The 16,643-nt window shown below is 40.0% G+C and overlaps 1 protein-coding gene across 1 annotated transcript in view; it reads left to right on the top strand.

The window, feature by feature from the left end:
• The window catches only part of Sptlc2 (serine palmitoyltransferase long chain base subunit 2), an 82,976-nt gene that overhangs the window by 28,349 nt on the left and 37,984 nt on the right, over positions 1-16,643 (top strand). The window contains exons 3-6 of the mRNA XM_051149720.1: positions 2,811-2,965; positions 4,545-4,693; positions 9,375-9,499; positions 14,593-14,686. Coding sequence (XP_051005677.1) covers positions 2,811-2,965; positions 4,545-4,693; positions 9,375-9,499; positions 14,593-14,686 — 523 coding nt within the window. The remainder of the gene's footprint in view (positions 1-2,810; positions 2,966-4,544; positions 4,694-9,374; positions 9,500-14,592; positions 14,687-16,643) is intronic.

The following is a 16,643-nucleotide window of genomic DNA, read 5'->3' as shown; positions in this document are numbered from 1 at the left end:
GAAAGCAGGATCGAGGTCATCATTGGCTACGTGATCAATTTGAGATCTGTCTGGGCTACATGAGGCTTTGTTTCCAAAACAACAAAATGAGTTGGTGTTGTTACTCTTGTCAGTGTGAGGGTAGAAGTCTACTTATTTATTTTATTTTATTTATTTTGTTTGTTTGTTTGTTTTTTAAATTTTTTTATTATTAATTTATTCTTGTTACATCTCAATGGTTATCTCATCCCTTGTGTCCTCCCATTCTTCCCTCCCTCCCCCTTTCCCATTATTCCCCTCCCCTATGACTGTTCCTGAGGGGGATTACCTCCCCCTGTATATGCTCATAGGGTATCAAGTCTCTTCTCGGTAACCTGCTGTCCTTCCTCTGAGTGCCACCAGGTCTCCCCCACCAGGGGACATGGTCAAATGTGAGGCACCAGAGTACGTGAGAAAGTCATACCCCACTCTCCACTCAAGTGTGGAGACTGTTCTGACCATTGGCTAGATCTGGGTAGGGCTTTAAAGTTTACCGCCTGTATTGTCCTTGGCTGATGCCTTAGTTTGAGCGGGACCCCTGAGCCCAAATCTGCCTATCATAATGTTCTACTTGTAGGTTTCTAGGACCCTCTGGATCCTTCTACTTTGCCATTCTCCCATGCTTCTCTCATCTAGAGTCCCAATAGGATGTCCTCCCCTCTGTCCCAGTTTCCTGGTAAGTGAAGGCTTTCGTGGGACATGCCCCTTGGGCTAGTATGCAGATATAAGTGAGTATATACCATTTAAGTCTTTCTGCTTCTGGGTTAACTCACTCATTATGATAATTTCTAGCTCAATCCATTTATCCACAAATTTTGGGAATTCCTTGTTTTTAATAGCTGAGTATTATTTTATTTTTTTAAGTTTCCTTTGGGAAATAAATACATGGTGAATAATAGCCAAAGTAAAATATTTAGTTAGAATTTGAGTATCTCTGTCCCTTTTACTCAGCTGGTATTCTTGATGGAAGCGAGACCATCAAAGGGAAGAAGTTTTTAAATATGATGAGTTCCTTGCCTGCAAATGTCTGTGCGTAAGTTCAGAGTGCATTTGTTTTCCTGGAATTGGAGTTATAGATAGTTTTAAATTCTGGGAATTGCCTTGGGTCCTTGCAAAAATAGCAAATGCTGAGCCATCTCTCCAGCCCCAATATTCTTTTTTTTCCCAATATTCTTTGTATTCTTAGAAAAATGATAGAGATGATAGGATGTGAGGTGGCTTATTTTGCCTTAAGGAAAAGGTAAATGTTAGAAAGAGTTATGAGAGAATAGTCTGGTTTTCGTGTTCAAAGACTCCTTTCCAGTTCTCTGGGGCTATCTAAATAGATGATAACTATAGAGAGGCTAGGCACTTCAGCGTCCTAGTCAATACGGCTACTTTAGGGTTTATATAGAGTCTTTTTAGTATGAGCTGTGTGGTTTCACATAGTTTGATAACAAGCTCAGTCACGTGCCAGTTACAGTAAAGCACACTTGTGCTTTCTTCCTGTTTGGTTCGCTCTTAGAGAGTTGAGAGTTGAGGTAATCTCATGGGGACTGATCATGTGTGTTCCAGGAAGGGTTCATATGACACTAGGTGTAGTACTGTGTATTCATTTTGGCTCTACTGTGACTTCACTTTTTACAGATTTAAATTTTAGTTTAGTTTTAGAGGAAAGGTTGACTAAATCTGTGGGCCAGGGAATCCATTTTTGTTTTGAAATAGAGCCTCCTACTGTGGCTCTGGCTAACCTGGAACTATATAGAACATGCTGGTCTCAGAGTCAGAGATCCACCTGCCACTGCCTCCAGAGGATTACTATTGTTTTGTTTTTGTTTGCAACTATTTTTATCATTTGAATTATATGTGTGCTTATGTGTAGGTATATGCATGGCAGTGCAGAGCCTTGGATCCCCTGAAGTTGGACTTACAGGTGGTGGGTGAACTGCCTGAAGGAGGTTCTGGGAACTGAACCTGGGTCCTGCAAGTGGACTGAGTGCTCTTACCAATGAGGCATCTCTCCAGCCCAGGATGTACCTAACATCCAAGTGGAAGACTTATTCTAACCTAAATTTTAGGTTTTTGGGCTTTTGGGTTTTGTTTTGTTTTGTTTTGTTTTTTAATCATTTGTTGTTGTTGTTGTTGGTGGTGGTGGTGGTGGTTTTTGATTTTGATCCTTGAGCATATGCAAAGGACAAAAAAATCTTACTTTTAGAAATTTTTTTTCTTTGCTACTGGGATTATAATGGTTTTTCTGGCATCTTCCCCTACATTATTATTGGAGGGGCAGGTGGGAGGATAGTTTTTCCCAGATTGTTAGGAAGGGAAACTATTTAATCACAGAATTATATGACTGGGTTATATTTTTTTACAGGTCTAACCTCAAGTTAAATCTGTTAGTTCTACCTTTGTGCGTTTTACTTATTGACATAATGAAATACAGGCCAAACATCCAAGCTAAACGACATTTACCTGATCAAAAAGACTTCAAATAAATATAGAATTAATGGTTCCTTAAATATTTTCGGGGAGGGGGGCAGGGTGGTTTCAAGACAGGGTCTCTCTGTAGCCTTGGCTATCCCAGACTGCCTCTGTAGAGCAGGCTGGCCTCGAACTCACAGTGATCCACCTGCCTCTGCCTCCCAAGTGCTGGGATTAAAGGCATGTGCCACCACACCCAGCTAAATTTTTTAATATGTCAGTTAATTAAATTTGATTGATTGACATCATTCTGAGGTATGAAGAGAAATATTGGAAAACTTTTCTTTAGGTACATCCCGTTAAATTTATTCTGTTTCACTATTTGTTGGCAGGACTTTGTGTCATTGTATCAGGATTTTGAAAACTTTTATACAAGGAACCTCTACATGAGGATCAGAGACAACTGGAATCGACCTATCTGTAGTGTGCCTGGAGCCAGGGTGGATATCATGGAGAGAAAATCCCATGACTATAACTGGTCATTCAAGTGAGTGATGTTTGCAAATTATTTCTCAGCAACAAGAGTATTCTCTCAAAGCAAATGTAGCAGCTGAAGACGCAATATGATTTTCTGGGAACCAATTGGCAATACTGTTCATTGTTCTTAGAATATTTTTTGGAGGGAGCCCTGGGATTTAAACCTTACACATGCTGGGCAAGTGCTGTACCAGTGAGCTATATACCCATAGCCCCCACTGAAGTTTAAAATATTTTTCTGTTTCATTTTATTCTCTCTCTGTCTGTCTGTCTGTCTGTCTCTGTCTCTCTCTCTCTTTTGTTCATTGGCCTTTTCGAGACAGAGTTTCTCTGTGTAACAGCGATCCACCTGCCTCTGCCTCCTCTGCTGGGATTACAGGCATGCAACACCATGCCCGCCTGTTCATTGTTTTTTTTTTTTTGAGACAGGATTCCTCCATGTAGTCTTGGCCGTCCTGGGCTGCTCTGTAGACCAGTCTGGCCTTGAACTCAGACTCACCTGCCTCTACTGAGATTAAAGACATGAGCCACCAAGCTTGGCTCTCATTTTATTCTTTTTTTTTTTATTTTTTTTTTCTCTCATTTTATTCTTTATTGGATTATAAATCCAACATTGTTGAAAACAAAATTCATACTACTTATTTATTTTCCTGGTTTTTTAGATAGACTCTCATTATGCTGCCTAAGTTGGCCTCGAATTTACAGTTCCTCTGCCTCATCTTCCTTACAGGCTCAGGAGAGGCAGGTTCAAAAATCTCTTGTTCAACCAGGTGTCAGGACAAGATACTTCTCTCTTATACTATGTTTTCAAAAGAAAAACCCTGTGTATTTCTGAATTGATTGTTAGTTATTTTAATTAGGATAAATGACTTAAGGATAAATGGAGCCTTAAAAAAACAAACTAATATTTTTCATAAATGTACTAGTTTGAAAAATGGTTATATCCTTAAATTTTTATTATTTAGATTGCATGAATATTATATGCCATCTTTTTTTATTTTTTTATTTTATTTGAGGGTAAATAATGTAAATAATTTGATAGTTCCCAGGAATAGCTAACCTTGGCTCTTGTGTAAATCCACTAGATCACAGAGCCTTCCCTCTGCTGAGGTGCCCATTGCTTTCACCTGGTTTTTGTCATGCTCCCTTTGTCAGAATTGTCCCTTCAGGTGCTTTATGGAGATGTGTGTATTGTACACGTAGTTAATGATATGTAAATGGATCCTATGTCATAAATTATGCTTTTGTTCTTTTTATTTGCTAATGTGCTGGTAACATGTTGCCTACATGTGAATTCAGTACAAGTTAATTGTTTGTAGTGGCTAATAGTATTCTGTAGTACAGAAGTTCCAGCTCCAGCCACCTGTAAGTCCCAGATTGTAGGCACTGAAAGCTTCAGCACTTACTTCTCTTTGGGTTGATGGGAACCATCAGCCTTGGTTGGTTCGTGAACCATGATGTGCACTCTGACTGAGCTCCCATCATAGGGAATGTCACAGGCCTCTTCACTTCTGTGCATGGTGCTTCCTGTTCTGTTATCTGTGTGTGTCACAGTTAAGTATGTGTATGCTTATGTCATTGAAACACAGGTACACTGGGAATATAATTAAAGGTGTTATAAACATGGGCTCCTACAACTATCTTGGATTTGCGAGGAACACTGGATCATGTCAGGAAGCAGCTGCCGAAGTTCTCAAGGGGTATGGAGCTGGAGTGTGCAGCACTCGCCAGGAGATTGGTAAGTGTGAGCTCAGGAGTAATATTCGTACAGTGCTAGAGTAAGAGATACACAGACACTGGCCTTTTGCCTTAGCTCAGGTCCAACAGATACTTTCTTTTATATTTTGAGATGGTTTCCAACATGTGTTTCATGTACATAATGTTCATAGTGAAGCTTTTTATTTGTTTCTGTGTTGGATTTTTTTTGAGGGGGGAGGAGGGTTTGTTTTTCAAGACAGCTTCTCTGTATCCTTGCCTGTCCTGGACAGCCAAGACCAGGCTGGCCTTGAACTCATAAAGATCGCCCCTGCCTCGGCCTCCCAAAGAATGCTGGGACTAACGGCATGCTCTACCACGCTTAGCTCTATTGGATTTTATTGACTTGTAAATCTTAGAAGTGCCACTTATTGCATGGGTACTATAAGAGATAATGTGCTATCATAATGGCAAACTACAGTTGATAATAACCCTGATTTCTTGTAAAGCACTTGGAACCTTTGAACAGACTCAGTAAATGTAAACTACTGCTGTAAGTCTGTAAAATGAGAAGGACTAGCAATTTTTTGTTGTTGTTTTGTTTTGTTTTGTTTTGTTTTTCGAGACAGGGTCTTTGGCTGTCTTGGACTCACTTTGTAGATCAGGCTGTCTTCAAATTGACAATGACTCACCTGCCTCTGCCTCCCAAAGAGTACTGGGATTAAAGGCATGCGCCACCACACCTGGCTCGATTTTTTTTTTTTTCTTTTAAAGGTTTATTTATTTTATGTAGATGAGTGCTCTATCTGTATGTACACTTGCAGGCCCAAAGAAGTCATCAGATCCCATTATAGATGGCCGTGAGTCTCCATGTGGTTGTTGGGAATTGAACTCAGGACCTCTGGAAGAGTAGCGAGTCCTCTGAGCCATCTCTCCAGCCTAGGATTAGTGATCTTATGTAAAGAAATTTCTTCTTTCTTCTTCTTCTCGCTCTCGTGTCTCTCTCTCTCTCTCTCTTTTTCTTTTTTGGTTTTTCGAGACAGGGTTTCTCTGTAGCCCTGGCTGTCCTGGACTCACTTTGTAGACCAGGCTGGCCTTGAATTTACAGAGATCCGCCTGCCTCTGCCTCCCAAGCGCTGGGATTAAAGGTGTGTGCCACCACGCCCAGCTCCTCTTTCTTCCTTCTTTCTCCTCCTCCTTTCTTTCTTCTTCCTCTTCTTCTTCTTGTAGAGAACTGCTAACTATTAAAGTTATAAAGTGGCCTTTTCAACATTTAAAACTGAGAAAGTTGAATCAACAGTTCACTAGAGTGGACAAGGTCTAAGAACTGGGGTGCCAGTCCATTTGGGTGGTTTGTGTGCAGGGTCCCTGACATGGCTGCAGGCAGTGGCTGCTCAGTGACTCAAGTCTTATGAAGCCACTGCCTTTTGGCTTAAGTGACAAGAGTTCTGTCATTTCTTCCTGTCACTGTTTTGGGCTTCTTTGCAGCAGACTTTTCCCAGACTAACCACTGCTGTGCATTTGTCAATGCCAATCACTGGCCCAGCCTGGTTCAAGGGCTGCAGGAATGGCTCTCTACCTCTCAGCACAAAGAGAATAAAGGGATTCCCATCAACTTGGAGCTGCCACAGTGCCTCACTCAACATACTACATTTAAAGTGAAATAAAGAGAAAGTAAAACAGAATTAGGAGCCTTCTCATGTGTCCTCCCTTATTCACAAGTGCTTTTCAGACTCTATGTCCACACTACTAGTCTTTAGAGCACCATTACTACTGTTAATAAAGTCTCTTAGGTCACTTCCGTAGTTATTTAGGTTTTGATTTATCCCCAACTCTCAAGTGTGCATGTCATTGCTGTGAGCCAAGACATAAATATTTCTTCCTTTCAAAGACTTAGAATATGTTAAACTGTGTCTTATTGGTTTCCCCTCTAAATCTTCAGAGGTTCTATGTTCTTCTTTCAGACACTGGAAGTCTGGTGTGTGCCATCTTAGCTCTGTAAGGAACCTTAGCTGTCTGTCTGTCTCTTTTCTTTTTTGGGAACAGGGTCTCACTAATTAGCTTTGGCTGTCTTGGAACTCACTATGTAGATCAGCTGCCTTGACACTCAAATCTGTCTGTCTCTGCCTCCTAAGTGCTGAAATTAAAGGTATGCACCATGTCTGCATTGGCTGTTCTTTTGTTTGGCTTTGTTCTTAAGAAAATGAACATTTTTCATGTAAAATTCCCAAGTGTTTAAGTTTATTTAAAAATAGCTCAGTAAAGTAAAAACTGGTTTAGTCTTTTATTTTGTAGCTACATCATGTATGTTTCATTTCCTGCGTCCCATGCCAGTTTAGTGCTGGAGGAGCCTTAAATTCTAAATTTACCAATTAAACCCAAGAGGAGGAACTTTGAGAAGCATTTCTTTTTTACTGTAGTCTAATGAACACTCTTAGCTGTTTCTTTGATATAATGCCATCCTGTCTGCTGCTTTACTTTGGAATGGTTCCTCTCAGAACTGCTTGACAATTACATTCTGGTATTTATTTGTGGGTTGCGATAGATTACTTCCCTTGTCCGTTTTGTATCTTTGTTACCTGTATCTTCCTTTCAATAATGAATTCCTTCATTGGTAGAGCGCATGCATCCCTGAGCGTGTAGGAGAGTGAAATCTGATATCAGAAACTGCCTTTTTATAATGTATTACTTGACTAATAGTTCTGGCACCGTCTCATTTGAAGTTGGAAGTATCCTGTGAGGAGTGAGACTGTTGCCCCCTTGTTCTTTGGCCCATCAGTCAGATGCGATGTTATTCTGGTTCCCAGGTGTTTTGTGCCATTCCTCCTCTCCAGTCTGCTAACCAAAAAGACTTGTTGTTTAAAAATCTGTGATGGCGATAGATAATATATAAATATAGTTAATAATCTCTAAAGTACCCAGACACATGTGATGAAAACTCTGCTTGCTGCATGTGGTCCAGCCTTGTAGTTCCTCTTTCTGCAGTAATGAATTCTGCTGGTTTTTTGTTTTGTTTTATTTTGTTTGTTTTTTTCTGGGCATTTGTTTTTCATATTCTTGGAATCTTTAAGTTTTTAAAAAAGATTTATTTATTTATTATATATATGGTGTTCTGCCTGCATGTACACCTGCACACCAGCTGGGAATTGAACTCAGGACCTCTGGAAGAGCAGACGGTGCTCTTAACCACTGAGCCATCTCTCCAGCCCCGATGGAAGCTTTAAATTTTTTTACATGATACTTTTAGTTAACATGAAAACTAAATGTTTTTCATTCTTTGTTTGTTTGTTTGTTTGTTTTTGTTTTTTGAGACAGGGTTTCTCTGTGTAGCCTTGGCTGTCCTGGACTCACTTTGTAGACCAGGCTGGCCTCGAACTCACAGTGATCCTTCTGCCTCTGCCTCCCGAGTGCTGGGATTAAGGGCGTGCGCCACCACGGCCGGCTGTGTTTTTCATTCTTATATTTGAATACATACATGCTTGTATGTTGTTCATATCTGGGGCCTCTGCTACCATCCCGTCTTCCCTCCCCTTTTCCATCCCCCTCCTTCCCCTAAGTGACCCCATTGCGCTTTCACGTGATAAACGTGTTTAAATTTAGGTTCTGCATATGAGAATCTTTCCTTTTTTTAAAATTTTTCTGAGTTTTTGAGACCTTTATTTCTTTTGAGTGTATCAAATTCCAATTGTCCCCTGTTGTGAATCTCTCCTCACAAGCACTACTGTGATGGTGCTCTGGATCCTTTTGATTTCATGGCAATCTCCTGTGAACATATTCTCAGGTTCATGTACAAACTCAGTACTTCTCGCCTAATTGTCATCCTTTCCTGTTTCTGTTCTTTGGATTTTTTTCTTTTGTAACTGAGTTGACATGGAGACCTGTCCAAAATGGTGACCTGTCTTCTTCTGTGTCTCCTCTGTGTATGTCTATTTCTTTGTCCAGGGTGGTGTTAGCCCAATCCTATTGACGTTATTTTACTGGTTATTTTTGTGAGGACTTCCAAACTGGCTACGTTCTTAGGTGGAACAGTTACAATGCTGTTTTGGTGCTAGAACGTGACTCTGGGCTTTACACTTGCTGTGTTTCTGCTCTACCACAGAGCTGCCCCTCAGCCCCTCAGAGTGTCTTCTTAATGAACCACAGCTTACCTTTTAATCATATTACTCATGCATTTAGTTCTTATTTTTCACTGATTGTATTAAGGATTACAAGTATCCGTAAGTTGGATTTTAGTTCTTGTCCTTCCGGTGTTCTGGGGTCCTTGTGTCTGTCTGTCTGTCTGTCTATTGCTTTTCAACAGAAAATATATAATTAACTAATTATTTTGCTTTTTCATGACCGGGTTTCTCTGTATAACCCTGGCTGTCCTGAAACTCACTCTTTACACCAGGGTGGCTTGGAACTCAAAGCCGCCTGTTCTGCCTCCTGAGTTGTGAGGTTAAAGGTGTGTACTACCAGGCCCTGCTTAAAAATATTTTTATTACATATGTGTGCATGTGTGTGCACGGATGTATGTAGGTGGTGTGGGTCAGAGAATAACTCAAAGGAATTGGTTTTCTTCCATCCATGGTGTTGGCTCCAAGGATGGAGCTCAGGTGGTCAGGCTTGGCAGGAAGTGTCTTTATCCACAGTTCTATCTTGCTGGCCCTGTTTTCTCTTAATAAAGTAGTGCTTTTAAAATTGAGGATTTTATGATACTGATTTTATTACTTGACTTTATACAGGAAACCTGGACAAGCATGAAGAACTAGAGAAACTGGTAGCAAGGTTCTTAGGCGTGGAAGCTGCTATGACCTATGGCATGGGATTTGCAACAAATTCAATGAACATTCCTGCTCTTGTGGGCAAAGTAAGATGGCACCATTTGTGGCAGTTCTCTTATACTTACAATATGTTCTTCTGTTTTGATAAACATTTCCCAGTCAAGAGCTATTAGATTATTTTGCAAAGATACTCCATCATAGATTTTTGACAAGCATTATTTTGCAAAGCTGATAGCAGTTAGAGTTTTCCTTTTAGAAGCTGTGGTCCTTCCTTCTTCCTGTACAGTTTTGAAGGGATTTTTGATGAGAATAAACCACAAAGGACTCAAATTATGAAAGAAAAGTTTTATTCAGAAAATTAATTATTTTGCCTAAGTAAAAAAATGTGAAAATGCATTTCCCTTGATAGGTAAATCATACTAAATATAACATACATGTATATGTGAATATGTCTACATCTCGGCATGTTCATCCTATGATACCACTTGTGAGGGTTAAAGAAAGATGGCCAGGTGGTTTCTAAATGTTGCTGCATAGCACTGTGGGCTGGTTTTGTTTTCTTCTTTGTTCCCTTGCTTGTTTGTTTGTTGTTTTTAAGGATTTTTTTTTTTTCATATAGTGTTCTGCCTGCATGTGTGCTTGCAGGCCAGAAGAGGGCACCAGATCTTATTATAGGTGGTTGTGAGCCATCATGTGGTTACTGGGAATTGAACTCAGGACCTTTGGAAGAAGAGCTAGGGCTCTTAACCTCTGAGCTATTTCTCCAGCCCCCATTTGTTTGGTTTTTTATCTTAGCTTTTATGTTTAGAGATGACACATTGACAAACGCAGTGGATTACCTCAGACTTGAGTTCGCTTGTCTGCTGATGATGTGATCCAACTTACCTATGACTGTGAACATGTCACATCATTTTTCTTTTCCTCAAAGTTTCCTTTATAGTAGATTAGTGTAAGTTTAATTCAGGTATAACTGTATGATTCTATAAGGAACAGATGGTACAAACAGTAAGCAAATAGCAATGTAAGAGGCTAACCCAAGTGTATTGATACCTTAAAAATGTAACTACTTCACTTGCACATTGAAGTAGAAGGCAGACTTTCTCAGATGAGATAAAACTAGTAAGTTTCCTAATATTAAATGAACCTATTTGAAATATAAGGGTATGAACATTAAAAGTAAAAAGACAAAGATAGCACAGTGGCATGCACCTGCCGTCCTCACCACTTGAGAGCTTGAAGCAAGAAGACTTCTCAAACCCAGGGAATTGAGATCAACATAGAGATGAGGAGCCGGGACTGAGTCAGAAATAACTGGATGAAGAATGTCTGAGATTGCAAGTCAGTGGTAGATTGCTTGCTTAGCATGTACATATCCTTGGTTTGATCCCTAGCCTTTAAAGGGGGAAAAAAAAGATGAAGAAGATGTAGCATGCAAACTAATAAAAAATTTGAAGTTACTGTATTGATGATAAAGACCAAGGAATATTGTGAAGATAAAGAATATGGGATAATGCAAAGAATTGATTAATCAAGATGTATTAGGGACCTGATAACAGGAAGCAGAACTGATGAAACTCAGAGGAGAGTAGAGAAAGCACTACAGTTAGTGTTCTGGAACAGAACTACTAGGGTACAGAACCCTGAGAAAACACTGTCAACTTGCCAACCTCCTAGACACCTAGCAAACACTTCCCAGCAGCAGCAGAATGTTATTTCCCAGGATACATTGTAAACTCCCTCACCCCAGCTCCCAAAATAACAACTCTAAGGCTTAAATATATTTACAAAGGCCTAGGCCAATGTAGCTAGGCATGTTCCCTGGCCTGCTTATACCTAATATCCTGTTTATTCTAGTCTAAGTTCTGCCATGAGGCTGGCTACCTCTGCCCTGTTTCATACGTCCACCTTCTTCAGAATCCTGGGCAAATCTTCTCCCTCTGACTAACTCCCAGAGTCCGTTCCCCCCGCCCTCCAACCTCCTTATTTCCTGCCTTAGCTAACAGGCCATCGTTTTTTTATTAGAGTTTAAATAAATTTTAATATATTTTGAAATATTAAAATTACTAAAGTATGCTTTTTGGCCACAGTGAAGTTTAATCAGAAATTATTCACACAGATTTTGGAAGTTAAATCAAAGTGGGAAAAAAGGCAAAACAAAAAGTAGTCAATAAAATGTAACATCACAAATTACAGGATAAAGCTAAAACAATATACAGTCAGACCTATATAACACTAAATGTGGTTAGAGTTGATTGGATGTGCCTTCTCCCTGAGTTACACACTCGGTGTATAGTAAATGCTTATTTGGGGAAGAGGGAGCTTTTCCAGCTTAAGAAATCATGCTGGTTGTGGTGGTGCATGCCAGTAGGCTTTGCTGAAGGAGGCTGAGGCAGAGAGTTCGAGGCTAGCCTGGGCTACACATTTTGCTATGCCTGGTGGTGCACACTTTTAATCCCATCACTTGGGAGTCAGAGGCAGGTGCATCTTTGAGTCTAGGACAGCTACGGCCGTTACACAGAAAAACCCTGTCTCAAAAAAAAAAAAATCCTAGAGCCGGAACCAGGCACAGTGGCGCACACCTGTAGTCCCAGCGCTCAAGGAGGCAGAGGCAGGCAGATGGATCTCTGAGTTTGAGGCCAGTCTGGTCTACAAAGCGAGTCCAGACAGCCAAAGCTACAAACACAGACACACACACACACACACACCTGTCTCAAAAAGGTCAGAAATAAAACAAAAAAATCCAAATGTAACTAGATCCATCAGGATAAAAAGAGAGGAGGCCAAGTTACTAGTGGCAGGAGTAAAAGAAGGGACTCTGTACATCCGATGGACTTAAAGGATAAGAAGGATGTGTTAGAACAAAGTGTGTTCAGCAGCTTGTATAGCATGGGAAAGTTCTTTGGAAGATACAGTATGTATTTCCTTACATTGATTACAGTCCACTGCTATTATGCATTTTGGCAATATAAACCTGAAATTCTGACTCAGACTTTCTTAGGGTTTTCTACTCTAGAAGATTAAATGACCTCACTTTGCATCTCCCTATGTGCTTATAAATGCTAACAAATCATTGTTTAGACTTTTCCTGTATTAACATGAGAGGCACTACCTTAAAGATAAATTTTCTTAATTATGGCATAGTATAGTTAAATTGTAGCGGCTGTTACCTGATCTCTTAACGAGGGTAATGCTTTGTGATGCTGAATCTCTTTGAGTTGGTAGACTGTTCAAGGATGATACACCACACACTCTAAAATCCAGGCCTGTGTGCTGAGTCCTTCTTGTGCCTGTGCTTGGATAAGAATGACTTTCTCAGGAAACTGAGTGTGATAATAGCTCTCCTTCAGATGTTATATGCCTTAAAACTCCTTAACATACTGCCTAACGGGTATACTCCTAGATGTTACCTCCTAGCATTTCACATTAACTTTATTTTGGAACCAATGATGTAATAGAAACTGACAGTAGATTATAAGAAAAAGCCAAACTGATACTTAAAAATGTTGACTAGAGGATCTGAAAAAACAGCTTTGCAGATTTTGCCTGAAAAATAAATTATCTGGAAAGAGAAGAAATTGAATTATGTCTGTTGAGAGAATATTTTTAAAGTACACTAGAGCCAGGCCTGCTAAGTACAGACTGATTACTCTGAGATCCTACCCGTCTTCTCCCAGAGTTTTTTTTTTGTTTGTTTGTTTGTTTGTTTGTTTTGTTTTGTTTTGTTTTGGGTTTTTTATGTTGTTGGTGGTGGTAGTGGTTTTTGTTTGGTTTTGGTTTTGGTTTTGGTTTTGGTTTTCTTTTCCAGACAGGGTTTCTCTGTATAGCCTTGGCTGTCCTTGACTTGTTTTGTAGACCAGGCTGGCTTTGAACTCACAGCAATCCACCTGCCTCTGCCTCCCAAGTGCTGGGATTAAAGGTGTGCACCATCACTGTCCAACATAAAGTTTTGTTTGTTTGTTTTTTGTTTTTTGTTTTTCGAGACAGGGTCTCTCTGTGTACCCTTGCCTGACCTGGACTTTCTTTGTAGGCCAGCTGGCCTCGAACTCATAGTGATCCACCTGCCTCTGCCTCCCAAGTGCTGGGATTAAAGGTGTGTGCCACCACACCTGGCCTATAAATAGTATTTTTTAAATTAAACTTTCATACATTTATTTTAGTGTGGATTTGTATAGCCAATGACAGTTAAGCTTTGGTATTCTTCAATTTTTTTCATTCCTTTTATATTTATTTATTGGAGTTTTGTGGAAGAAGGGTTTCTTCTCCGTTTTATATGAGTATGGACTCATGAGTATCTCATTATTTGTATAATTATACAATATTAGTACCTCTTTTCGTTTAAATTTATTATTGGAAGTTGTTTTACTTGTGTTTCTCAAAACCAGGACAGCTCTGGCAGTCCTGGGATTCACTTTGTAGACTAGGCTGGCCTCAAACTCAGAGATCCACCTGCCTCTGCCACACAAGACCTCTGTTAAAGGCCTGTGCCACCCATATCCGGCTGTGAGTACCTGTTTTTTGTTACTTAACTTGTTTTTGTTTTGGCCATTGAGGTATTTTGAGATGATTTTCATATGGAAATTTACTTTATTTATTCATTCATTCCTTCATTTATTTATCTATTGTACGAGGATACAACCCTTGTACATGCTAGACAAATGCTCTCTACCACTGAGCTTCATACCCTCAGCCCCTGCTGGGGCCAATTTTGAAAGATAAAAACCTGTTTCTGTGTTTGTTTTATCAGGGTCCCATGAGAGATGGGAGAGGAAGAGGCTGGGAGAGTAAAGCACCAGCAGTATCGGGCTTTGCACTGCTTAACGTATGTGTTCAGAGAGCTTAAGAGGCTAAACCACATTCTGCATGCTATGTGGTTTGGGATTTATAAGTAGGTCCTTTCTTGAACTCAAGACATGTTAATGTGAGAGGAAAAGCACCTTTTCTACAGCTGCCCTTTCTCACAAAATAACACATCAGAATTCTCTCAAGTCAAAGATAAGAGAACCTTTTAGGCTATAAGTAAGTAAGAACCTGTTGCTCTATATCTGGATATTAACTTGACAGGGTGAAGAAACTATTATATATAGGCTAGGACTCTGCATCTGCTTCTAGCGCGTCTTTGAAAAACAGTTATCACCAATATTTGTTAGCATTGTACCTTCCTGTGCTTGTGATTTTGCAGGGTTGCCTGATTCTGAGTGATGAGCTGAACCATGCGTCACTGGTTCTAGGAGCCAGACTGTCAGGAGCAACCATTCGAATCTTCAAACACAACAGTGAGTTAGTTCCAGGCTTTGCCATTGGCTGCAGTGTTCGATACTCTTTGGGAACAGTGGTGTGATTACATAAGTTACATTAATAATAGAAAGTACAATGCAGCTGAAGTAGAAGATTTAAAATGTTCTTCTGGTCCAATCTTCTTAAAAGATGCTCTCTTTAATGAAATAAAAGGAAAATGTGTAACATTAAAAACAAAGAAAGAAAAATAGGCTGGAGAGATGGCTCAGCAGATCAGAGCACTGGCTACTCTTTTAGAGATTCAGTGCCAGCACCCACATGGCAGCTCACAACTGTCTGTAACTCCACACAGACAGATGCAGGCAAAACACCAATACACATAAAATGAAAAAATAAATAAACATGTAAAAAAAAAAAAAGCAGAGTGTGGTGGCATGTGCTTGTGATTCTAGCACTTGATAGGCTGGAGCTAGAGGGTTTTTAATTTGAGGTCATCCTGAGCATGTGCATATGTATCTCTGTCTATCTATCTATGAATGAATGAATAGAATATATGGGAAGGGGTTCCTTTCTGCAATTTATACTGTCTACCTTTGATTTGACTTTCAAGTTTTCCATCTCATTTCCTCGTTTACAAATCTCTGTTCTAATACATTTACTGGGCTGGGCGTGGTAGCACTGGCTTTAATCCCAGCACTCGGGAGGCAGTGGCAGGTGGATCTCTCTAAGTTCGAGGCCAAAGAGCTTGCTACACAAGCTGGATAGCATGAGTCTCCCCGACACCCCAATCACATACATACACACATGCACACGCACACGCACACTTTAAAGAAGTTTGGTACTGGAAAGATAGCTCAGTGGTTAAAGAGTGTGCACAACTTTGCAGAGGACCTGAGTTATTCCCAATACCCACTTAAGGCAGCTCACAACTATGTGTGACTCTAGATCTAGGGGCTCTGCACCCTCTTCTGACCTTTACAGATACTTGCACTCATATGCAGAAACACACAATAAAAAATCTTCACTTTAAAAAAAAAGGCACAACAGACAGGGTTCAGGGAGATGGCTCATTCTGTAAGGTATCTGCCACAGAAATGTGAAAACTTGACCCAGATCCCCAGCACTCTTACAGAGAGATGGCTGTGGCAGCTCATGCCTGGGATTCAGCACTGGGAGATGGAGACGAGAAGACCTTTGGGGCTAGCCAGCCTAGCTGAATTAGTGAGGAAAGACCATATCTCAAAAAGTAAGGTGCAGTATGATTGAGGAGGAGACATGGCATCAATCTCTGGCCTCTATAGATATGTTTGCGTACATGTGTGTATACGCACAACATATACATGTAGCACATACATATATTCATAGATGTATAGTAAAAGTACAATAGACAAATGTTGAGGTACAGTAATGCACAGAGATGGCAAAACTTGTTCTCTAAGTGAAATATCTTTGTGCACTGTTAAATAATAATTTATAAGGAAAATCATAGTTTTCATAATTTAAAACATACATAGGGAGAAAGATCATCCAGCTGTGTGTTTAATATCTTCTCTTGCCAAAATGTGCGTAGATGAAATTGTAGAATAATATATGCCAATTATTAGGTCTGTACCTCTGGAGGGGAAGGATTGGATGGCAATAACTTCCTTCTTTTTTGCTTTATCTTAGGCAAAATGATCTACAATGAGACTGTTGAAATGATTGTTAATATTGATTTATAATTTTAGTATAATCAGCCATTACTCTTTAACCAGCTTTGTACCTAAATAACTACACAGAGAGACTAGGATCTATGTAATTAACCTATAGCATAGTGCTGTGTAATAATTACCTTATCCTAAACCTCCAAGCTAGTGTTGTTTCCTCCCATTCAGATTTCCCACATTATACTTGCTTTTTACTCGTATCCTAGGTTCGTTGCTGCTGATGTTTCCTGGTCCTCTCCACTGGCTCCATCCTGTCCTTCCTGCTCTTTCTCCTCCCCTCAGTGGACCA

Source organism: Acomys russatus, chromosome 1, assembly GCF_903995435.1.
Source record: "Acomys russatus chromosome 1, mAcoRus1.1, whole genome shotgun sequence".
NCBI classification, from domain to species: domain Eukaryota; kingdom Metazoa; phylum Chordata; class Mammalia; order Rodentia; family Muridae; genus Acomys; species Acomys russatus.
This window is presented reverse-complemented; position numbering and strand designations above follow the sequence as displayed.